The sequence below is a fragment of the Pelophylax lessonae genome, assembly GCF_965119305.1.
Source record: "Pelophylax lessonae genome assembly, chromosome: 6".
Lineage (NCBI taxonomy): Eukaryota > Metazoa > Chordata > Amphibia > Anura > Ranidae > Pelophylax > Pelophylax lessonae.
The window spans coordinates 298,512,790-298,538,197 of record NC_138773.1 but is presented as its reverse complement, the minus strand read 5'-3'; the positions used below and the strand labels follow the sequence as shown (position 1 = coordinate 298,538,197).

Genomic DNA, 25,408 nt, shown 5'->3' with positions numbered 1-25,408 from the left:
CATACCTGGAAAATAACAGTGTTAAAAATACAGCAAGTGCATTTTTAAAACGATTTATTTCCATTGGTGTTTAGGGACCGAGTAGTGGGAATGAATACCTTGACCACTTGCCGTCTGCTCACGTTGAGCCTACTGCGGCACAGTGGCTCGTTATCGTCTGACGACGTAGACCTACGTCGTCAGACACTCCCCTTTCTCGGCGGCGCGCGCCGCCAGAGGCTCGCTCCCGCTGTATTCAGTCACAGCGGGAGTCGGGCCAGGCGAGGAGCAGCGACGATTGCCGCCGCTCTTCCCCGATCGTCGGGGAATCGAGTGTGGAGATCCGCCCGCCTGTGTAAACACAAGCGAGCGGTTCTCTGAAGTGACAGGCAGGGTCAGATTGCAGGATTCAGCATAGTTGAACCCTCGATCTGTCCCTGTGTCACACAGTCACCTCCCCCCCCACACGTCAGTAAGCACCAGGCATACATTAACCCCTCCCTCTCCGATAAAATTAACCCCTTCCCTGCCAGTGTCATTTTTACAGTAACAGTGCATATTTATAGCACTGATTACTGCAGTAATGTCACTGGTACCCCCGAAAGTGTCAAAAATGTCAGTCAGGGGTCCGATCAAAAAAAATCGCAGATCGCCGCCATTACGCGTTAAAAAAAAAAACACTAAAAATTACCGAAATCTTTCCCTTAGTTAGTAAACGCAATAACTTTTGCGCAAACCAATCAAAATATGCTTATTGTGATTTTTTTTTTTACCAAACCTAGGTAGCATAAAACAAATTGGCCAAAAATTTAAAAAAATTAGATTTTTACATTTTTTTGGGGGGGATTTTCATATAAAAAAATGTGAAAAATATTATTTTTTCAAAATAAACACCCTTTTTTTGTTTATAGCGCAAAAAGTAAAAATCGCACAGGTGATCAAATACCACCAAAAGAAAGCTCTGTTTGTGGGAAAAAAAGGGCGTACATTTTGTTTGGGTACAGCATCGCACGACCGCGCAATTGTCCGTTAAAGTCGCACAGTGCCGAATCGCAAAAAGTGGCCCAGACGTAAGACAGCAAAATCCTCTAGTAGTAAAGTGGTTAAGACATATGAACGTGACGGTGTTTGTTATATCTATGGTGGCCTTTAGAAGGTTCATAGTATAACCTCTTGCTAGCATTACTGTCCCTGCCTTTCTATATATCTGCCATGAAACCCCAAAGTCCCAGTTGGTGTCAGGTGTCTGCACCTTTAAATCAGAGACAAGCGGTGCAGTACTAGGGGTAGAAGAGAGGTGAAGGGAAGTGTGGTCCTCTTGCTTACAAAACAACAGGAAAATAAATGAAAATCTTTGTGTGGTTAAATTAAAAACAAAATTCAAGCTGATAATGTAAACATTTTTTGCAGGGGGAAAAAGGACAGGTAGAGAAAGCTCATGGAAGTAGATGCCAGATGAAAAAAAAAAACATAAAAATTGTATTTGTGAAAACTCCAGATTTTGTCTCTTGACTTTGAATTGCAGGATGGAATTGAGGCAAAAAGATATGAGGGCTCAGTATTGGGGCTTATGCCCACTCCAACCAATTAGCTTCATCTTAGGACTGGTCAACACAATTTATTATATGTTTATACAGTCACATAGGAGCTTACAGTCTAAGGCTCAAACACATACACCTACTTGGGCCGTTTTAGGCAGGAGCCATTTAACCTACCAGCATATTTTTGTAATATGGGAGGAAAGGAGAGTTTCCAGAGAAAACCTTTGCAAGTTCTGGGAGAACATGCAAACTCCATGCAGGTAGTGTCCTGGTTGAGTTTCGCTGTCCTGGTTGAGATGGAGGACTCCAGTGCTGCAAGGCATGGGTTCCAACAACTAAGCCACTAATTTGCCGCGTGGCATTCATTTACAGTTTACGGAGTTTCTGGAGTACAAATAAAAAAGGTTGCTCTTTGCTTCTCCTGTAACAGCAGTTGGATATCTATAGAAGGCTTTCCTGCCTTTTCTTATGTATTGGCATTTAACTCTATATTTCTGCATTGAACAAAGAACGTTTCTGTTTACAGAGCTTGCTGGTTTTAGTTTACAAAGCCCCCAAAGTGAAATTCCCAAAGCCAAAGGGTCAAATAACGTAAAAACAATTTGGCAGGCTAACCTTTACTAAATGAACCGGTGACATTTTGATAGCAGAAAGTGTAATCTGTCACTTGACCTCAGGTGCTCCTTTATTGGATAGGTGTCCTTCCTGGATGATGTCCAAATTGTCATGGGCAGCCCACATAGTATATTGTCGTCTCTTTTCAGTGATGCTTTGGCTGCTGAAGAATATAAAGAGGAGCTGTGCAGAAATATATTGCTATGTCAGACGCACAGCTGGCCGGTTCAAAACCATCTGACAAAAAGGATGTCACTTATTTTAAAAAAGAAAAATCAATGTTACAGCATGGCATAAACTTTTATAGAATATCTATACATGAATCTGGATGGAAGATTTGTGACGTAAACTTGTAACTTTGTCATTTATTAACATTTCATTAAGATTCTTTTATATTTTATTCCAGGATGTCCTGTTAAATATAGTATAATATAATATAAAGTTTTATGTATTTTGTTATTAGCCCTGATGAAGGGTGATTGGAGAAAGCCCCCGAAATGCATTAGTAATGAATATAAATTAACTGGATTTTCAACTATATTATATTATATAGGCAGTGCTTCCATTCTGTTTCACAAAGCAATGCCCAGAACCTGAGCAAATTGTTTACAGTTCCAATGTGGGGTACAAAGTATGCAGTAAAGACTATTAGAAGGTGCATAGCTGCATAAATGCCTAAAGCGGTAGTTATCACCGCTTGCTCACTTCTACCTACATGTAAGCTAATAAAGCTTACATGTAGGTACAAGAAATATAAAAACATGCACCATTTAGGGGATGGTCACTACTAAGTGATGTCACTGGCACATACGCACTGCGCTCTGATGGGACAGCATGGTGGCTTCTGTGTGAATGTGCGGGAGTGACATCGTCATGGTTTGAATAATAGTGAAGGATTTCCATGCTAAATGTGATAAATATGAATGTGTTGATATATAGTGTAAATAAAAAAGAAGAAAGCAGCACACATAGGACTCATAGAAAAAAATACCAAACGATATAGAAAATGGAATATGTGTAGCGCTAACTAAAAAGGTTGATAACAAAGATCACTGATTATTAAACAAAAAAATATAGTGCATAAATATTAGTGATACACAGATATATTGTGATATATATTGGCGTCCAACGTGAATGGTGACAAAAAAATTATATATAATATTGTCCAAAATAATATAAAATCCACACATGTGAAATGCCAAAGGTTGGAGAAAAAACACAGATCCTGGCAGGTGAGTCTCTGTATCTTGTATGTGCCGCTGGATGAGATTGGGTCAGGCTCAGGTAAGAATGGGGGGGGGGGGGGGGAGCTGGGGGAATCCTGCAGCAGAGAAGGTTTTTTATCTTAATGCATAAAATGCATTGAGGTTAAAAAAGAAAAAAAAAAGAAAAACCTTGAGGCTTTAGGACCGTCTAAAAGTTTAACATAAAGTTTAATTTAATAAATTGCAACTTAGAAATTCTTAGATGTGATGGCTGCATTAATTTGTTTTTTTTTTTTCCCTTTATTTTCACCTGTTGATCCTGTCATTAATGCTGGCCATGCATGTATGTATTTTTGAATGACAACATTTGTACAAAGATTAATTTGAAAATTTTGTGTGCATTCAGTGAATGGAGGAATGGCGTTCAAAAATTTCACTTGCTTTTAACATTCAATTTTTCTGAATGAAAACCACGTACACTGTTTCAAATGCGTTCGGTCGATCAAGATTTTCTTTTCTGCTCCTTCAAATGTTCCTGTCATTGTGGTCCAAAATGAATGTCAATTTTACTCCACTAACGATTAGAAAATCTTTTTTTATTGTACACAAAACATGTAGGGAAAAAATAAGAGAATATAGAAAATATAGCAAAGAGTACTCAGATCTCACTATATAGAATACACAGAATGTTCATTCAGTACACATAGATCTAGCATTGAAGGAACAGGTGTGCAACCACGACTCCCCTACAGGCATGAACTGTAGAATGTCAATATAACAGTGTATACAATCATAGTAAGTCAAGAAAAAGTGAAAAAGCATCCACAATAGGTCCCTAGCTCTGGCCAGTATCTTGGGTGTTAGGTAGTATAGTGTGGTCTGAACTCATGTACAAGTTCCAGATTTTATAAAACTTACGAGGGCAACCTCTGGCTTCCTAAGTAAATTTATACAGCAGGAGTGCCTGATTAACGAGAGCAAGCCGAAAACCTATGGTAGGTGGATTCGGAGACTTCCATTACATAGTTAGATATTTTTTAGCATAAAACAGAACTAAATGTAGGAAAATTTGGGAGTTTTTAGAACGAGATTCATCATCAATGTATTCAGTGTATTCAATGTATCCAAGGAGGCACCTTAGGGGTTTACAGATATTCGGTATTTGGGTAATTGAACTTATAAAAGTGGTGTCCTGCTACTAGAACTCTCTAACCCATGGACATTCCCATACAATATGGTTAAGCATGCCATCACCTGAGAAACACTTAGAGCAGCCAGCAGAGGGCAGTCTATTTAGTCGGAAGAGGAGACATGGAGTATAATCGGTCCTACATAAAAAAATTTGGCCTGTCTGGATAACGTTATCCCATGGGGGAAGGGGGAGAATTTCCTGCCAAACCTCCTCTGTAAGTTCTGGTATGTCAGGACGCCATCTATATTCCGTGATACTAAGCTGATCAGTTTTAGAGTGTAGTAGAATGTAGTAATATATAGAAATAGGTTTACAGTGGGAGGGGTTGTTCAAAAGGCGTTCCACAGGGGAGAATTCTGTAGAAATATTGGGTACACCAAATTGCGCCGCAGCGGTATGTTGCAATTGGAGGTATCGGAGGGAAGGTTAAATCCGCAAAGGAGCAAAAGGTATTCTCCAAAGACAGATGGGAAACCATCTTCACACCACGTCTAAACCAGAATGCCCCATATGTTCTTTGAAAGAAATGGTAAGAAAATCTAACAAAAATCTATACGCTAATGGCTAGCAAAAGTCTAATATTTTTCAAGTTCCTTTAATAGGCCAAACTGTCCATAAAAATAGGCAGTTAGAGGGTTGGGACAAACCATTTAACACTGACAAAGGTGCTTACAATTATCAAATGTTATTCATTTATGTAAAATAGGAGAAGCAAAGTTGATATAACTGCTCATAACGTTTTAATTTGTCAGTCATGTCCATTTAATTCTGCTAGTACATCTAATACTCCCCTCTCCCCAGTGTTTGCAATGTTGCTGTCCAAGGTGTCACTATTGCTCTTCCATCCAGAGTGGGGACACCCTAGGGTTCCTTTCACATGGACTTTGCGCCTGGCGGACTCCGTTTTGCTCAGCGGGGATCGATCCGCCGATCCCTGCTGAGCAGGTGGATGACACCTCCGTCTGTACTCTGTGTGCAGAGACAGACCTGTCAGATCCCCGCTCTCCTCTATGGGGATCGGATGAAAACAGACAGCCTGTCCATTTTCATCCGATCCTATCTGATCCTCCATCCGTCTGGATTTCACGGACAAGATGAGATCGGAGAGCAGTGGGTGTCAGCGGAGATGTCACCGCTGACATCCGCTGCCCCATAGAGGTGCATGGAGCATCCGATCTGATCCGCCTGAAAAACTGACAGGTGGACCTGATAGGAAAGCCCATGTGAAAGGGGCCTAGGGCTCGGTTCACACTGCTGAGAGCTGAAAGTTGCGCCACTTACAGTGCGGCTTTGCCAGGCCGCGTTGAAGCAACTTCAGAGAGTGCCTGTGTAATCTTCCTGTAATGTCGTATCCAAATCACATCAATTAAGATGAGGATCTGACTTGGAGGCAACTTCCATTAAAGTCTAAGGGCATAAGTCGAATAGAAGTCACCTTGAAGTAGTACAGGAACCGTTTTCTAAAGTTGGAGCGACTTCAGTATTGCTGATTTAAGACAGCTCTCATTGACTAACATGGGATTTCAAATGTCATGCGACTTGGGGCCTCACAAGTCAGGTCAGATCAGACAGTGTGAACCAAGCTTAAGACAATAAGTGTGTTACTGGGAGGAACAAGTTAAAAAAAAAAAAAAAAGAAAAGTAATGCAACAACCATATCTTAGGATTGGTAAACTGCCGTATAGTCAATTTTTATTTTTTGGGTTTAAATACATTTTAGGGAGGCTTTGAAGCAGTGCTGGAATGGTAGATGCCAAGGTAAGGAATACATATTAGGGATCGACCGATTATTGGCAATGCCGATATATCGAGGGCCGAAATGCACTTTCCCCGATATATCGGAATCGGCCCCTGAGGTTACCGATATTTCGGGGAAAGTGCTATACCGTAGTGATGCCTGCAGCTAGAGGCATCACCCCGGTACTGGTGTCCATAGCCGACGGTCGGCTCTCTTGTAATGACAACCGATGCGGCGAAGAAGTCATTACAAGGAGCGGGGGGGGGGGGGGGGGCAGGTCGCCCGGGTCTCCCGTCCCACCGGAAGACCCGGGCATCCTACCTGCACGGCCGCCAAAGACCCGATCAAAGCCGCATTCGGCTCTGATCGGGTCTCCATGTAAAAACCCGGAAGTGATATCATGACATCACTTCGGGGTACTCGGAGCCAAATAAAAAAAAAAAAAATGACCGCATTCAAAACAGCCAAACTTGGCGTTTTGAATGCTTTTAGGTGCAGAGGAGGGGTTTGGGGTTCTTTTAGACCCCCAGATCCCTCCACAAGAGTACCTGTAAAAATAAATAAATAAAATATATATTTTTTTTAGTGTCCAAAAATATCAACAGATATCGGCCAATACCGATATGCGACGACCAAAATATCAGTATCGGCAATAAAAAAACGATATCGGTTGATCACTAATACATATACGGGAAAACACCTTGTTCTGCCCATAGCTCAGCATTTTATTTTGCCTAAAGCTGTGCTTTAAACCACCAGTCTGTGTTTTTTTTTTTTCTTAGTGATGGTCCTCCAGCCTCTACCAAGAACTGAAATATTACTTTTTGGCAGACTGACCCTTTAATTGACCCAAAGGGGCTGCTAACCGACTGGTACATGTAGTCCCCGAGCAGCTGGAAGCCCACTGTAGTATATATCACTTTTTATTTTATTGTATGCCTTCCCTGGAAGTTAGCTAATTACTTTATTCACTGAGCCACACAACATTTTATCGATCGCAGCAGAGAGCGTTGGAGGGGTCTAATCTCTTTTCTCTGTTCCGAATATACACATTGCAGCATTTTACTGTATGAATTATTAATTATTCCATATATTAATAGTTTGTGTAGGAGGAAAAAGTAATGTCAGTATCATTTTCTGTATATTTATTAGTCCTTGTCTTGTCTTGTTTTTTTCCCAGATTCCTCTCAGCTCTGTAGTGTTAAAGAGCCACTATATTTAATTGATAAGTTCCTGCGGAAGTGAAAAATGTTTTGAAATTTGAGTTACAGAGTTCTTGTTTTTATGTCTTTTAATGTTAGTCATTTGTTATGGCTTATTACACCTGCGTAAAACAGATAAGCAATGAAGTGTTATAGCAGAAATTAAAGCTGAACTCTAGGCATACGTAAACTACAAATTAATGCAGCTCCATAACCATTAATACGTCAAATGCAAGCAGGGTAAGTGCTGAAGTTTGACCTGTGTAATATGCGGGTTGTTAGCTCTTGTGGTAGATGCGTTTGTAAGCATTTGCAAAGTGAGTTCACATCAGACGGGAATTCGATTTGAGGGCTCAGTAGCCCACTTTTATTTAAAAGGAAATAAAAGTCCTTACGCAACCGGATTGCCTACGCAGGGCTTCTTCCCCAGCAAATACAAATAATGGAAAAATACCAAGCCACCTGGCACCTAAAGTGTTTCTAAACCCACAACAAAAAAATCAGTTTGTATATGCAGTAAAGCATTCTTGTTACACTCACTGTGGAACCTAAGGGGTATTCCCCTGCATTGTGTATAAAGGCTGTGTGATCCTGGCTTGTCTGATCCTCTTTAACTGACTCCAATCCATCTCCTGATGGAACAGAGCATCAGGAGTCAGGCTGCACATGCTCATTTTGGTGTGTATTGCTAGAGTTTTTTTTTTTTTTTCTTGGGAGAGTGCATGTGATCAACACAGGGCCAATCAGCACTGTCCATACAGAGGGTCAGGGCAGAATAAAAACTCCTTCTACAAGCTTAAAGTGATTGTAAAGTCTTGTTTTCTTTTCAATAAAAATAACATTTTATTCTTGCATGCTCTGTGTATTGGTTTGCACAGAGCAGCCTGGGTCCTTCTCTTCTCGGGCCCCTCTTCTCGCTCCTGGTACCTTCCTCCCTTTGAGTGCCCCCATAGCAAGCAGTTTGCTATGGGGGCACCCAAGCCGAGTCACAGCTCCGTGTATCCATTCAGTCATGGAAATGTGGTTCAGCCCCGTCCTTTCTCTCTCCTCATTGGCTAACTGACTTTGACAGCAGTGGGAGCCAATGGCACCGCTGCTCTGTCTTTGCCAGTGAGGAAGAGAGAGCCCTGGATGGCTGAGACAGTCCTGGACACCGCTGGATTGAGAGGGGGCTCAGGTAGCCTTTGGGGGGGCTGCTGCATAGGATGCATTAAGATAAAAAACCTTCTGACTTTACAGGAGGAGAGACAGCCATACTCTCCCTCCTGGGACTCTGCTTCCCGCCAAAGACACTGAGTCATGCACTCCCTTCAAACTTATACCCACTCCCAGAATCCTCTGCGGCAGAATCTGCCTTCTGGGGTAGTTACACGCCTGAATGTGTCTCTGATTGGGTTTCCTGCACTGCCCTATGAGAAGCCTCCCAAAGAGCTAGTGGGGAAACTCCCCTCTTAGCAAACACACCTGAGAGCCGTGACACCCTAACTAAAAGAAATCATGGCCTTGTTGTTAGGCAACAAGGTCCACTATACATTTACGTAGCACCTACCTGTAGGGTGCTACACCATTTTATAGGAAGAGGTTAGCAGTGGCAACTTACAGTACATATTTCTTTTACAATGGAAATATTTATATCATCTGATAGGTTGGTGTGCATAATCAATTTTTCTTTGTTTCTCCAGAATACTTTCTTCATAAATTGTAACCATGCTTTCTTTTTTTGTTTGCAGATGGGCCTTGGAAAAACCATCCAAGCAATTGCAGTATCTTATTTCTACAGAAATGAGTGGCCTCTTCTTATTGTCGTCCCATCCTCACTGAAATATCCATGGATTGAGGAACTGGAGAAGTGGATTCCCGAGTTGGGCCCAGAGGACATTACAGTCATCGAGAACAAGACTGATGTTGGGTAAGGGAAAGGGGCAAGTGTGGATTTGGACTGGGTGAGCAGTGCATTGAATAACATTATGAAAGCTTACTGCACAGCCTTTAACTGGTTCAAAAATAGAAATAGGTTGTTATAGCAGATCTCTAGCTTTAAAAAGAGAAACAGCACAATTGTCTTTAAAGTAGAAATGTAGTACTCGCTTTGTCATCAGCACTTTCCCTGCAGAAACTTCTCTTCCCAACCATCAGTTGGTCCTCTTATGGGTTGAATGACGGCCAGCATCATTCAACCCACTTTCTGTGAGCCTGGGCTTTCATGGAATCCCCCCTCCCCATTCAACACATGGGCCTGGACCAGCATCATTCAAACCACTTCATGTTAGCCCAGGCTGTCATGAAATCCTCTTAGGTTGCTATAGTTGAGTTAACTTAAGTTTTTGGTTTCCCTTTAGCAGGGGAGCAGTACTCAACGGCTTTTTGCTGTAATGGCTTCTGCTGGTGTAGGTTTAGCGACTTCCCCTTGCATACCACTGAGTCCTTAAATATAGAGGGTGGGAGAGGCAGACCCTGGCCTGAATAGTCATACAGCCCTTTAGCCAAACCCAGTTCAGTAGAGTGACAAGCAGGGGGCTGAGAGCTGTATAAATAGCCTGGGTGTAGAACAGCAGTCTCTCTTTCCTTAGGGAAAAAGACCCAGCCTGAGGCCCTCTGTTCTGCTAGCTACGGGGCAGAAATTATGCTGTTTGGGGTCTTAGCTAGAGTTTAGAGACCTTTGTCCAGAGCACCCTGAAGCAGCGCAGGAAGAGTTGCAGAGGATCCAGGTTGCAGGCATCCAGTACATAGGCTGGCTGGTACTACAGGAAGCATTACAGTACCCAGGGTACATTGAGTACTAGCCTCATGGATCTTACAGACTGTCCTTTAGGCCCCTTTCACACTCGTGCGACTTGTCCTGCAACTTGGGACTGCAAAGTTGCATGACAAGTTCTACTCCATAATTTCCAAAGGATACAATTCATATCTGTGCAAATTCAGGTCGCAACAACTTAAAAGTAATCCCTGCACTACTTTGGTCTGACTTTGATGCGTTTTGAGGTCTATAACCCTCAGATTACAGATGTTGTCTAGTCAAAATTGCGGCAAAATCGCACAACTTTTAGGTCTCACAAGTGTGAAAGGGGCCTCAGGAGAGCTCACTACAGTTTCTTGACTCAAGTTTTACCTCTGCCTAGGGGTCCGCTTCATTGTAGTTCTTTAACTTCTGAATTCAAGAAGGCGGTTGCACCCGGAAGAAGAAACTACTAAGTATCCTCTGTTGCATTTCTGCTAGTTTTGGAGTGTCCCAAGGTTCACCCACACCCCACCCAACTTATACCAGCAAATAAACAGGAAAAAGACATGAACAGCCTGTTTTTTGTCTTGAGTGACTGTACACTACTGTGTGCCTGCTGCATTGCAGCCAGCCCAGTCTGGGGTCTCTGCTACACTGTTGTCATGTCAGCGATATTCTCTCTACTATTGATAATCGCCCACCACTGCCACATGGAAAAGAAAAAGAGAAGCTGGTTAGGCTCCTTTCAAAGCTTGTAATTCATAGATTGAGCTTTACCTCCTCCATGAGTTTGGACCAACTATAGGAATGAAAGGGCTCAACTGGATGCATAGTAGAAGCCAGATGATGCTGGGATTTCTTTTTGGAAATGCAAGTTGTGCATCAGAGGGTAAGGCCACACATTGAGGAACATGTGAAGCCAAGTGAAGTTGTCCAAAAGGATTCAGCATATATTACTAGTTATGTTGGATTTACATATTTTACTAACTGGTTTACCCATCTGCCATAGTAGTACTTGCCATCCAGTTTAATGCAGCAAATGTAACGTTAAAGAAAAAACAAGCCAAAATGTTTTTTCTTCTGTCTGAAGGAGAATAGCATCTTGCAAAGTGACAGTTTTGGGGTACGGTTTGCTGACTTCTGACGCCACCACGCTGACAAATGCTCTCTACAAACAGCACTTCAGAGTGGTTTTAGTGGACGAATCTCACTACATGAAGTCTCGTAATGCGTCTCGCAGCAAACTTCTCCAGCCGATTGTTCAGAGAGCGACAAGAGCACTCCTGCTCACTGGGACGCCGGCGCTTGGAAGACCCGAAGAGGTAATTGAATTTATAGTGCAGCTTTTTTTTTCACACTCTTCGATGGCTGCATGGGGTTTTCTTTACCTGAGCATCACAAAGCAACCCAGTTGTCAGAATTTAACATTATAACGATTTTTATATTACCTTTTTTCTTTCCCCTTTTTTCTAGCTTTACATGCAGATCGATGCACTATTCCCAAAACGATTTGGAAGTTGGACGGAATATGCAAAGAAATATTGTAATGCACATGTCAGGTATTTATGGCCTTAGGCTTTTCTGCTCTGTATAATTTGGCATGTAGATGAGCTGTTAATGTTTAGGTTATAGCGGAGCTCCACCAAACAAGCTCTGCTTGTTTGCCTCCTCCCCACCTCTGCTGCGGGTACCTGGTTTTGACAGGTACCTGCTTCCACCTCCGGCGGACTTCGCCGCCCCTGTCCTCTTCTCCCTGCTGCTGGGCCATTTACAAAGCGAAGCACGCTTCGCGCATATGGGGTAGGGAACCGGCTGTGGAGCCGCAAGGCTTCACTGCCGGTTTCACTTAGCCGAGATAGCGGTGGCAGCACCCAAGAGTCGATTGAAAACTTCTCTCGGATGAAGACACTGCTGGATTTGTGGACAGGTAAGTGTCCTAATATTAAAAGTCACTATTAGTATTTGTAGCTGCTAAATTTTTCCGAAGGAGCCTGGAACTCCTCTTTAAGGGTAATTAAAATGTTAGGTTTATATGAAAATCTATATCCCAAAGAAAATGCACTACCTACTTTCAATCATACGTTGACCCCCCACAGAATGTCCTCTCATCTGCTAGATGGCATTCCTCTTCTGGGCTGCATGACGGGCAGTGTCATTCAACCCACTTCCGGTGAACTCTGGCTATCATGGACACACCCCCTAGTGGTGTCTTATCACACAGGTCACTGCAGCACTGAATGGTGTATTCAGGTCAGTGCGACAGTAACGACCGCTTGCGAACGTAGGGGAAGGACTTGTGAAATCACCTGACAGTGCAATGGACACCTGAAATGGATCAATCGAATCTCGTCCGGTTCAGCAGGGACTTGCCGAGATACGATCAATCTATAGGCAGGCAGGCTGGTTGTACCCAAGTTGATCCATCAATTAACCTGGGTACAACCAGCCTGTCAGATTTTTTTTACATGCAATTACTGCCATTGGTATAGTCACTAGTAGTAATCGTGTTCTGCCAACATGAACACAATAGTGCTGGGGGAGGGGTTCACTTACACAGTAAGTGTTAATGGGGGAATCAAGCAATTTATTTATTTTTTTCCTTCCACCCTTGGTGGAAGAAAAGAAAATCGAATTATCTATGGCTTTCCTAATTGCTTTATTTGTAAACATAGGGCAGATTCTTTGTTAATAATTTATAGTTACTAATTTGTTGTAAAGTTCTTTATAGGTAATTTTTTCATCCCTCCCAACACAGTTTTCTTCCCCCTTTAACTTATTCTCACTTTAGCGCTGCTGTAAAACAATTAGGATAAGAACATCCTGCTGTTTACTTGTTTGGGTTTGATTAGATTAGATTTGTTACTTGGAGTACAAAGAGTTGAAGCAGAAAAATAAAAAAGGATGTAACAAAGTATATGCCGCCAAGTATGTTTCCATGCAAACAGCTCTAGTTTCCATGCTGCCTCTTGCAAGAAACAATAATAGGGTCTTGTATTCGTAATTTAAACCAAAATGACTCTCGACGAGTTGCCTCTAATGATGGTAATCCTATGTCTTGAATGTTGCTGTGTAGTGTAAAAAAATGACAGCTTGACTGATGCCAGATATTACAGTCATTGCTCCTCTTCTGGTGCTGCTGATGTTGGGGCTCTGGTACAGTGCTGGGATCCTGTCATTCACTCTCCCTTCATCAATTGGGCTACATTCACACCTCAGCAGTTTGAATTGCAGGCAGATTTGCCACGATTCTGCCTGCGCTTTCAAAACCCTGAGGTGTGAATGACAAATCGCAGATCGCACATTTGAGATGCCATTCATTTGAACGGCACCTAAAATCGCAGTGCTTTTCCGCTGCGATAAATCGCACTGCAATCGCAACCTGCATTGCGTGAAGCATGTCACCCAAAAGTAACTCCTGAACTTTTTTTAGGTGACGTGCTTCACAGGATGCGATTTGCCATGAATGCAGCACAATTTGTCACTTGACAATTGCAGCAGAACCTTACCAGTATTTTAGGTGTTTTTCAAATGAATGGCATCTCAAATGTGCGTTCTGCAATTAGTCATTCACACCTCGGCGCTTTGAAATTGCAGGCAGAATCGCGGCAAATCTGTCCACGATTCAAAACCACGAGTTGAGAATACAGTCTTTACCCAAAACAACTTTATAAAAAATAATGTACTTTAGCAGGAAACATACAATCTACTTTATTATTTATGCTTCAAAAATTAGTGTGCGCTCTAAGTTGCCTACAGCATTGTTCCTGTTTCTTCTTGCCATTTTGTCCAGAGCCCCTGAGCAGCAGTAAATCTTTAGGTTGTCAGCAGGTCAGCCTCTACAGTTTCTGCACTGTGCTGAAATAACTGTGCATGTGCAGAGCAGGTTGAGACAATGTAATACTGGCTTTTAAACAGTATAGGCACACACTTTTAGTGTTTTACATAGTTATACCTGCAAAAGGGGCCAGCCAGAAGTGATCTAGCAGGACTTCATTTTCTGACTAAAGTTCCACTTTAAAGCGGACTTCCACCTTGAAATTTTTTTTTTTTTTTTTTTTTTTAAATACCCCCGGGACAGTCAGGGCTAGTGCATTCCACAATGGCTAGCCTCTGATCTGTCCCGGGTTGCACTTACCTGTTAGGACAAATGCTTACCTTGAAAAAGTCTTGTCCAGCGCTGCCATCTCAGATGTGGGCAGCTTGAAGCCAGCGCGATCCTCTTCGGAGTCCTCTTCCGGCTTCTTCGGTCCCACGATGCCCTGCGCCGGCCCCGCCGTCACTTCCGGGCGCGTGCGTGTCATCCCTGCACAGCTTCTGGGCATGCCCAGAAGCTGTTTAGAAGGGGATGACGCGCGCCCCGGAACTGACGTCGGGGCCGGTGCAGGCGCAATGATTCCTGGGAGCGATGACGTTCAGCTCCCAGGAATCATTGCAGAGCCAGGAAGTGACGACGGGCCTCGGCCGAGGAAGGAGGAAGAAGGAAGTAAGGTAAGTATATTTTCTTCGCTACGAGGTAAGTAAAAAAAAAAAAAATAATGCGATTAGCCATTTGTTTTTCAGGTGACCCGGAGCGAGAAGATGAATAGAATACATTCTATGAATGTATTGTCTCTCCCCTTGTCTATTCACAATGCCTTCTATTAAGAGAACAGAATGCAAGGCTTTTTGTGAATGGCAGGGGGAGACTGAGCAAACCCGAACACCACACTGTACTAGTGCTGAAATGATAGACGCAGTGTGGAAAGAAGTGCGCTGACTGTAATATTAACGAAGGTGCCATTTTTACACTAAACAGCATTATTCAAGACATGGTATTTACTATCATTAGGCATAAGGCCTCCTTACAAAGCATTATAAAAACATTTTTCCTGGACTTCCACTTTTTACAGTTGTGCTCAAAAGTTTTCATACCCTGGCAGAAATTGTGAAATCGTGGCATTGATATTGAAAATATAAATGATCATTCCAAAAAAAAAAAATGTTTTTTTAATTAAGGATAGTGATCTTAAGAAGACATTTATTATCACATAGTTGTTTGGCTCCTTTTTAAAGGAGAAGTACAGTCAAAGCTTGTTTGGATGTACTTCTGTGGCGCACAGGAGTGCAGTTAGTTTTCCATTCCTGTGACCAGTTTTCAGCTGACAAAACGGGCTAAAGCCCACTGATGTCAGAGATGGCCCAATCTCAGGAAAGATCGTGACCTTATGGTGGGATCTGCCCACATGCCTGGACAGGCACCTGGCTCAGCCTCTCAGCGAGCCGCTCCCGCCCCCTCCACAGCCCAATACTCCAGTAAGCGGGTGTGGGGGGGGGGGTGCAGAGCAGAGAGCTCTCCAGAGCAGAGAGTCACCAGTTCTCTGCTCAGGGAGCTCTGAGAACCGCGCAATCAGGCATGTTCACTCAGTTCTCAGTGTTAGAGCCGCAGGGGACAGATGCAGCATCAGACTGACGCTGCATCCAGGTAGGGAAGTATGATTCTAAAAAAAAAAAACAGATTACTATACTTGTCTTTTAAATCATAATGATAACAGGAATCACCCGGATCCTCCTGATCAAGAGTTTCCATCCCCTGGGAATGTTTGGCCTTGGTACAGACACACAAGGTGATACACACAGGTTAAAATGGCAATTAATGGTGAATTTCCCACGTGTGTTTTTTTAAATTGCAGTTATTTTCTGTGTATAAAATTGTCAATGGGATTGTTAGCTCTCACATGGATGCGCTGAGCAGGCTTGACACTAAACCATGGGGAGCAGAAAAGAACTGTCAAAAGACCTACATAACAAGGTTAGGGAACTTTATTTCTCTGTCGCTCATTGACAGACGTAGTCCACCTTGATTAATCTCAACTCGGGTTATACTGCCCTCTACAGGAGTAGGACTAGACAGGAAAGAAAACGTTCTGGCCACACCTTAGGGGCAGTCCCAGAGGGTATATCCTCTCTCTCTCTGCTACAGCAAATCAATCTGCAATTATTTTTTTCTGGCAAGTGTCTTGTATAATCATGGACCCTGCCACACATGTATCCCCACCTGATCCCCTCGAGGTGGCCGCAGGACCCTCCAGTTCACAGAGTATTGATGCATTATCAGCAGTTTTGGAGTCTTTGGTATCCCGGGTGGAGAGGGCCTGTCAGGGACGGGGGTCAAGAAAGCGACCCCCGCCTACCCCTATTTCATCTGATACTTCAGAGTCAGATTCTGAGATGGTCATTGCAGCTGCAGGTCCCTCTGCAGGAGCTGTTGTCTCAGGTAATGCTCCCTCAGATAGTGAGGAGAACGGTTCTACCTCCGCCATAGCACAAGAAGAAGCATTGGTGGACGCACTAGTTGTGTCTGTCCGGGAAACCTTGAGACTTGAGGTTACACCGGCAGAGGTAACCGAGATGGAAATTCCCTTTGGTACTTGTAGACCTACCAAGACGGCGAAGGTTTTTCCCTTACCCAAATGTTTTGGTAATAAAATTAAAGAGGAATGGGATCATCCGAAATGAATCCTTACTATTTCCAAACGCATTGCTAGACGCTATCCGTTTGAGGAATCCCTCATTAAAAAATGGACGGTACCACCAGTGGTGGATCCACCGATTTCCAGACTAAATAAAGCCACTGTTATCCCGTTGGAGGACGCTCCATCCTTTAAGGATCCGGTGGATCGAAAAGTGGAAGCGGAATCCCGCACTGTTTTTTCCCTGATAGGGTCAACCTTTAGATCAGTGGTTGCCATTGGTTTAGTTTCACAAACATTGACAGAATGGGCAAAATTGTTGCGCCATGACTTAAAGGGGAGAAGTATTCCCCAGGCAGCGTCTGATTTGATGGAGCAAATTATACAGGGATTACAGTTCGTCTGTGACGCAGCCCTGGATGCCACTCCCTTGTTAGCGCATGCATCGATGTCAGCAGTAGTCCTCAGACGTGTGCTGTGGTTAAAGTGTTGGTCGGCGGATCAAGGTTCCAAGAAAGCTTTGGCTAATTTCCCTTTTCAGGGGGATCGCCTATTTGGGGCCACCCTAGATGAGATCATAAAGGATGTCACTGGGGGCAAGAGCACTTTTTTGCCACAGACTGCTAAAGCTAAAGGACCTCGTAACAGGCGAGGACCTTTCTTTTCCGCTCATAAGAGGTTCGTTCGCTCCGCTGGGGCGAGCGTGAAGGGCAAAGCCCCTTCAGGAGGTTTCAAAAGGCGCTGGTCGGGTAAACAAAAGGCCGACTCAGCCAAACCTGAAGATAAGGCTAATACAGCCTGAAGGTGCGCCCCCACCCAGCTCAGGGGTGGGGGGACGTCTTCACCGGTGTTCAGATCCAGGGCTTTCCTGAATCCCGGACTAAGGGGTTCAGGAGATCATATGATCAGGATCGAGTGTCGATCACTTCTACCGGTGCGATTCTTCCCTTCCAACATTCATATGCTACAGGGAGCGGTAGTTCCCGTTCCTTGAGCAGAACGTTTTCTTTACCTTTTCCAAAGATCATTCCCAGTTCCCTCCAGGAATCGGATCCGGTTGAGCGAGCGGACCAAGGAGTCTCTGGTCTTGTGACTTCAGTCTCTAATGCTCAGCCAGGAGAAGTCATCACTTCCGATAGGAATTTAGTTTCTGATAAATGTGTGGGAACTGAGAGCGATCAGACTTTGTCTGATTGCCTGGACCTAGCAGCTCTAGGGCAGCCCGGTTCGGATCCAGTCAGACAATATCATGGTGATGACTTAGGTCGATCACCAAGGATTTCACCACCTGTGTCTTCAGTAGGGCATCCCGCAGGTGGATCTGTTGGCATTTTGGCTCAACAGGAAGGCGCGGAGGTTGGTAACTCGCGCCCGCGATCTGCTAGCGGACACAGCAGACACGCTGAACGTCCCGTAGGGGCAGTATCAGCTACTATATGTCTTCCCCCCTCTCAAGTTACTGCTGAGATTTCTCCGCAGGATAGAGGTGGAGGGAACTCCAGTTATCCTGGAAGTTCCGGGCTGGCCTCGTCAAGCCGGGTACGCCGACTTGGGCAGGCTAGTCGCAGACGCTCCTTGGAGACTTCTTCTCAGGGAGGATCTGCAGTCTCAAGGACCAATCTTCCATCGTGCTTTACAGTCGCTGGTTTTAACGGCCTGGCCATTGAGACCCAGGTACTGAAGGACAGGGGATTGTCAGCTTCAGTTATTCCTACTCTAATTAAAGCAAGGAAAGCGACTTCTAGCAAAGTCTATTATCGCACATGGAAGACTTATATTGCGTGGTGTGAATCTTTGGGATTTCCCCCACGTACCTATTTGGTGACCCGAATTTTGGCTTTTCTGCAAAAGGGGGGTGGGCAGAAACTATCCTTGAGCAACATCAAGGGTCAAGTTTCAGCGTTAGCAATCTTCTTTCAGAAGCCTTTGGCTACTCATTCCTTGGTGCGGAATTTCATCCAGGGGGTGCGACACTTGGCTCCGCCAGTGCGCGCGCCCTTACCGCCCTGGGATCTTAATTTGGTTTTGTCGGTTCTGCAGAAACCTCCATTTGAAAATATCAGGGAGATTCCCTTGCTTACATTATCCCAGAAGGTGGCCTTCTTGGTGGCCATTACTTCTGCACGCAGGGTGTCAGAACTGGCTGCATTATCATGCCATTCCCCATATCTAGTGGTTCATAGGGATAAGGTAGTTCTTCATCCGAAGCCATCCTTTCTTCCTAAGGTGGTTTCAGACTTTCATCTGAATGAAGATATTGTGCTACCTTCCTTGTGTCCTAAGCCCAATCATACTCGGGAATGTGCGTTGCATTCCTTGGATGTAGTTCGGGCAATCAGGGTATACCTGAAGACTACGGAATCGTTCCGTAAAACGGATTCACTTTTTGTGATCACGGATGGCCCCAGAAAGGGGTTGCCTGCATCTGCCGCGACTATCTCCAAATGGATTAGACAAACGGTGGTACAGGCTTATTCTATTAAGGGTCGGAATCCTCCGTTCCCTGTTAAGGCGCACTCCAGTCGAGCGCTCAGTACTTCCTGGGCCTACCACCATCAGGAGTCAGTGGTCCAGGTGTGCAAGGCGGCTACCTGGTCGTCGGTTCATACCTTTACAAAATGTTATAAAGTTGATGTGATGGCATCGGCGGATGCCTCATTTGGCCGCAAGGTTTTGCAGGCCGCAATTTGAGGAGACCGGTGGTCTACCTCGAGGGTTTTTTTCCGTTGGATTTTCAGTTGAGTCTCATCCTTTGATTGATGAGCCTTTAAAACTTCTAGTTGGCACCGGTTGGGCCTTCTAGATTGGATTTTGATTTCCATGATCCCACCCCTCATTTGTGGCACTGCTTTGGGACGTCCCGAGTTGATATTAATCAAGGAGGACTACGTCTGTCAATGAGCGACAGAGAAAAATGGATTTTTGTAAAATCTTACCGTAAAATCCTTTTCTCTTAAGCTCATTGACAGACGTAGTACCCGCCCCTCTGTTTTCTGAGTTGGGTTGGGTTAAATTCTCTAAACACTGCTTTGTGACATAACTGATTTGCTGTAGCAGAGAGAGAGAGGATATACCCTCTGGGACTGCCCCTAAGGTGTGGCCAGAACGTTTTCTTTCCTGTCTAGTCCTACTCCTGTAGAGGGCAGTATAACCCGAGTTGATATTAATCAAGGAGGACTATGTCTGTCAATGAGCTTAAGAGAAAAGGATTTTACGGTAAGATTTTACAAAAATCCATTTTTTCAATATTGATGCCAAAATGTCATGATTTGTAAACTTTTGAGCACAACCGTATACAGTAAAACCTTGGATTGCAAGCATAATTTGTTCTGGAAACATGCTTGTAATCCAAAACTCTCGTATATCAAAGCAAATTTCCTCTTAAGAAATAATGGAAACTCAGATAATTAGTTCCACAACAATTTATTAATAAAAAAAACGATTACGCCAATAAAAAATACAGTATAAAGTGTAATAAAATTGCTACACTTAAAGGCACAAAGAACAAAAAGAGCAGCGCCATCGAAGTGTAGAAGGATCACAGTTTTAATTAAAAAAAAAAAAAGTGGAATGACATTTACAATGTGAAATACAATATCCCGCATTATGGAGTCTGGTGCTCACCTGTGCAAAGCCGCTGGTGTATACATTATGTGACCAGAGGTCCGGGGGCACTGGTGGCTCCCAGCGCTTCCTGGAGAACTCGGAGACACTGAGGAACAGTTGATGTCCCTTCCTAGGTGCTGGGAGCCACCAGAGCCTCCAGACCTCTGGCCACATACTGTATACGCCAGCGGCTTTACATGGATGAGCACCAGACTCCTTAATACGGGATATTGTTTTTAACATTGTGAGTGTCATTCCACTTTTTTTTTTTTAAGAATTAAAACTGCGATCCTTCTACTGCTCCATATATCAAGACCGCGCTTGTATATGAAGTCAAATTTAAAAAAAAATGTTGCTGGTATACCACATTACTCGCAGACCAAGGTTTTACTGTATATCAGTTATTTTGCTATATTTAAAGCACAACTTTGGGCGCTGATTTTGGTCCCTTGAGACTGTCATCAGTCTGCTGTAGGCAGGAGGAAACATTTCTTCAGTGATCAGACACGAACATTGTAGAAAATGGCAAAGTGAGAGACTGAAGCAGGGTTTGATTTGTGTTAGACATTTGTGAACACAAACCGTTCCACTCACTACAGGCTGCCTGCAGAAAGCTACAGAAGGGGGCGTAGACAAGACCAGTCACTCTGCATAAGGAGAAAGAGCAGCAGTGATCGGTCTAGGACAATAAGCTATTGCACAAAGTCTCTTACTGGATTACTGCACAGACCTGAAAGAAATACACAGAGCACACCAAGATTTAATAACAAACATGACTCTTGTAGTTAAAAAATAATGTGTTAGGCTTTAATGAATGCACAGCTCTTATTTATAAATGTTTGCTTGGAGGTTCAGGTACTGGATCATTTGATGCCAATCCCCCTTTAAAAGCCTTTACAGGCATATCATGGCAATAGAGTTAATAAACTCTATTTAGGAACTCAATTATTTTCATTGCTCTGAGTCAAATCACTAAATTATTCTGGACCTTGAATAGATAATGGTAAACAAATAAAAATGTTAGCTCTCGAAAAAAATATATTTTTTTCGTATTTTTTTTCTGCCTCTACTTAAAGGTCTTCTCCTGAATTTATGTAAAGCGGTGAAAACACCGCCTGAGGACAGGTCTCTGCGGCTCCCCTTAATGCATGTATCTAGGGCTCTGCATTAAACAGGCATTAATGCCTTGCATGGAGCATTCCAGCTCTCACTCTCAATAGACCCTAATTTTGCTAAAAATGTTCTTTAACTAAATGTAATTGAATTCCATGGGCTGTTGATGACTCCAGTCTGCTCAGAGCTTTTGCAACAAGAGATCAAAGCGGTCTGCGGGAACTTAATCCTGCGTTCAAAAAAACACAGATATGTCTGGTGTTTATGCAATGCCTTATAACAGGTGCCTGGGCACTCTGAGATCAATTAATGCTTTCGATGTCACCGAGAGCCGCATCAATGGCTCTCTAGTACATTCCAGGGCCCTACAGCTAGAGACAAGTGTTTAACGTGTCTTTTCACGGTGGCGCAGAGTTTTAAGTGTTTTTTTATTTTTTATTTTTCTTTCTCAAATTTCCCCAAGGTACTTCGGCAACAGGACTCAGTGGGATTACCGAGGAGCCTCCAATTTAGAGGACTTACACCAGCGATTAAGCAGCATCATGATCAGACGATTAAAGAATGAGGTTTTAACCCAGCTTCCACCTAAAATCAGACAGCGCATCCCGTTCGACTTGCCAAAAGACGTAGCAAAGGTGGGTTAAAAATGCAATGTATTGAATTCCAGTAGGAGCATGAAAAGTTGCTTCTGTGTTGGTGGGTTTTAAAGTAGGGTTTTTAGCACCAAAAAAAGAATGATGAAAGAAAGCACTCCATATCCTATTCCCTAAGATTGAACACCCTCCCCAAACTCTAGTTTTTAACCCTTTTGTTCCAAACTTGGAGGACCTTCAGCTATGCAAGGACATATGAAAGAGGAAATTCAGATTTTTTTTTTTTTTTTTTTTAACAGATACTGTACCTGCTGACTTTTAAAAGTCAAATATTTACCAGTGCCTGGAGCCCAGTGTTGTCTTCCTGCAGCTGGTGGCGTCTTGGAGTCCAGCACTCTCTTCCCACAGCCAGTGGTTCCCTAGAGTTCAGCGCTGTCTGCCCACAGCCGCTGGTTCCCTGGGGTCTGAGAAACCACATCTGGCTTCCCACTGCGAGTGAGCGAGCTCGTGCAGCACTGTGTGAATGGTCCTGCAGCCTCCTAGGACATGTGAAGGAAGCTGTGGGAGGAGAAGGAGGTGGGGCAAAGGACGTTATCCTAAGCTAGGCGAGGATTGCTGAAGTGGCAGCAGGTACTGATAAAAATCACCAAACTCACCCTCTCTCACTTGGCAATACCTCTCCTTCAATGGTCCAATGTACCTCGCCAGCATCTTCTACACAACTTCTTCTGGCTGCAGCCGTATCATAGGCCAGCGCGATATGAATTCACCACTGCGTATGCGCAATCATCCCAGCACACAGGTGCTGTGCCAAAATGCAAATTGAGTGTACAACCCACTGAAGACTGTGAGCAGGCAGGTTGGTTTATTTTATTGTAGAAGAGACATTGCATGTTTCTTCTGCATTGAAGAGCCTGCCTGCTTGCAGTTTTTTTAAAGCAGAACTTTAGTTCCGCTTCAAAGAAATCTTTTTTCTAAACCTATCTTCAGTCCTTGCAGTCCCCCAGGTTACAAAGTGCATGTGGCAGTTCGTCCCATATTCCTAGGTCATCTGGCTAATGAGTTTGTGTGGTCAGCAGTGTACCCCAATCTCTCTCCCCCCCCCCCCCCCCCCACAGTTTGACCACACTGCTTTCTGCTTCAGTATTCTTATTGGTTTTCTGTTCAATTATTTTTATTAATTTCTTGGCAGGAATTAGCAACTGAATTTCCCATGTAGGGACTACTTGATAAACACGTATGAGGACATAAACTAGGACACAAATGCTAGGTCCAAAATAAAAGCGTTCAAGGACATTCACTTTCAGAAACGTTCCATAGTGTAAAAACTGTGAGAATTAATGAATCAGTATAAGGCCTAAACAATGCTAAAAAGGTTAGTAGTGAAAGAACAACCGAAAATGAAAGGCTAGGAAGAAAGGAGGGGGGAGAAGAGGAAATAGAACTCATCCCCCGTGGACTTGAGTAACACACTTGGTTAATAGGGTTTAAGGAGGGCGTAGCATAGTGGATCCACAGTTCCCAAACTTTGATAAATTTTGACTGAGAATCATGAAGGACACTGGACATTCTCTCGTTCACCAGCATCAGGTTGGTGTGGTCTTTACCTGTTGAAAAGGGACGTGGACTTTTATCTATTGACAGACACAACTCCTGATATTCATACCCATTGCGTTATACTGCCCCCTACAGGAGTAGGACCCTAGGCAGAAAATATTTCTGGCTTCACCCATGGGCAGTCCCAGGGGGTATACTCTGTCTCTCTGCTATAGCCACTCAGTTTTTTTTCTGCCTAGTCAGGAGTAAGGACCTATTTCCTTGCTGGGATCTTTGGTCCTGGCAAACATTTTTTAGATAGAAATTTTTTTTCTCTTTCGTTCATCGACGGACACAGTGCTCCATAAATGATAACTAGTGGGTTATATTGCCTCCTTCAGGAGTAGGACCAGGCAGAACAAAAACACCTGGCTAGGCCCATGGGCCGTCCCCAGCTGGGGTAAATAACCCCCTCTCTGCTCTAAGTATTCAGTTTTAATCTGTCTTGTCAGGAGTAAGGACCTAGGTTCCTGGCTGGGATCTCTGGTCCTAGCATTTATCTCCTTCCTTACATCTTTTTTGTTTTTTCTACAATCACCTGCTGGGCTGGGCTAGATAATCTAGATCCTGTGGTTCCCCCAGCCAGCAAGTGCGTGCAGACCGCAGCTATGAACTAGGTCGGCTGTGACATAGCCTCATGGACAGAGGCTGTACCGCAAGTTAAACGTCTCGCAGGGTCGCATAGAATAGAAGTTGGCCTTGAGTACCATCAAGGGCAAGGTGTCGGCTGTGGCGGTCTTCTTTCAACGACCCTTGGCCACATACTCCCTGGTGTGTACTTTTCTTAAGGGGGTCCGTCATTTTGTTCCTCCAGTCCGGGTCCTGTTGCTGCCTTGGGACCTCAATTTGGTGCTTTCGGTCCTCCAGAAGCCTTCCTTTGAGATTCTTTGGGAGATTCCCTTGGTTATGCTGTCTCGGAAGTTGCCTTTTTTGTGGTGTAGATCATTTCCGCGCACAGGGTGTTGGAACTGGCGGCGTTATCCTGTCGTCCACCTTACTTGGGGATTCACAGAGAGAAGGTGGTTCCTCGCCCCCTGTCCATCGTTCTTCCCAAAGCTTGTCTCTGATTTTCATTTGAATGAAGACCTTGTGTTGCCTTCCCTGTGTCCCAGGCCAAAACATCAGTAGGAAATTGCATTGCATGCCTTGGATGTGGTCTGGGCAATTAGGTGTACCTGGCAGCTACGGAGTCTTTTATGAAGTTAGACTCACTATTTGTGCTCATTGATGGGCCTGAGAAAGCTTGTTCTCTTCCTCTTCGACCATTTCCAGATGGATCAGACAGAGGGTTATTCAGGCCTATTCCATCAGGGGTCAGGTTCCTCCTTTTCCCTGTCAAGACGCACTCTACGCGGGCGCTTAGTGCCTCTTGGGCCTTCCGTCATCAGGTGTCAGTGATGCAGGTTTGCAAGGTGGCCACCTGGTCATCGGTACACACTTTCACAAAGTTCTATAAAGTGGATTTGTTGACATCTGTGGATGCTTCTTTTGGCCGCAAGGTTTTGTAGGCTGCTGTTAGGGACCTGATCCTCCCTCTTTTTTTTTTTTTCAGGTGGGCTCCAGTAGTTTTTCGTTGAGCTCCTGTTGCCTGGTTCTGCTACTTTTTTGTGCTGTTCCCACCCCTCATGTTTAACACTGCTTCCAATGGTCATGTCTGTCAATGAGCGAAAGAGAAAATGGGATTTTTGACTTACCGTAAAATCCATTCATCTGATGTTCATTGACAGACACAGCACCCACCCCTCTGTGAAGTTGTAATTCTTCTGACACTGCTTATAACAAACCTGTAACTATAGCAGAGTCAAAAGTCAAAAATCCCATTTTTTTTTTTTTTTCCCCAAGAATTTCTGTTTTTATTTT

At 43.9% G+C, this 25,408-nt stretch overlaps 1 protein-coding gene across 1 annotated transcript in view; it reads left to right on the top strand.

Moving 5' to 3' along the window:
• ZRANB3 (zinc finger RANBP2-type containing 3) overlaps positions 1-25,408 on the top strand; it is a 463,076-nt gene that overhangs the window by 191,842 nt on the left and 245,826 nt on the right. Inside the window, exons 3-6 of the mRNA XM_082260204.1 lie at positions 9,203-9,381; positions 11,282-11,513; positions 11,665-11,750; positions 21,823-21,994. Coding sequence (XP_082116330.1) covers positions 9,203-9,381; positions 11,282-11,513; positions 11,665-11,750; positions 21,823-21,994 — 669 coding nt within the window. The remainder of the gene's footprint in view (positions 1-9,202; positions 9,382-11,281; positions 11,514-11,664; positions 11,751-21,822; positions 21,995-25,408) is intronic.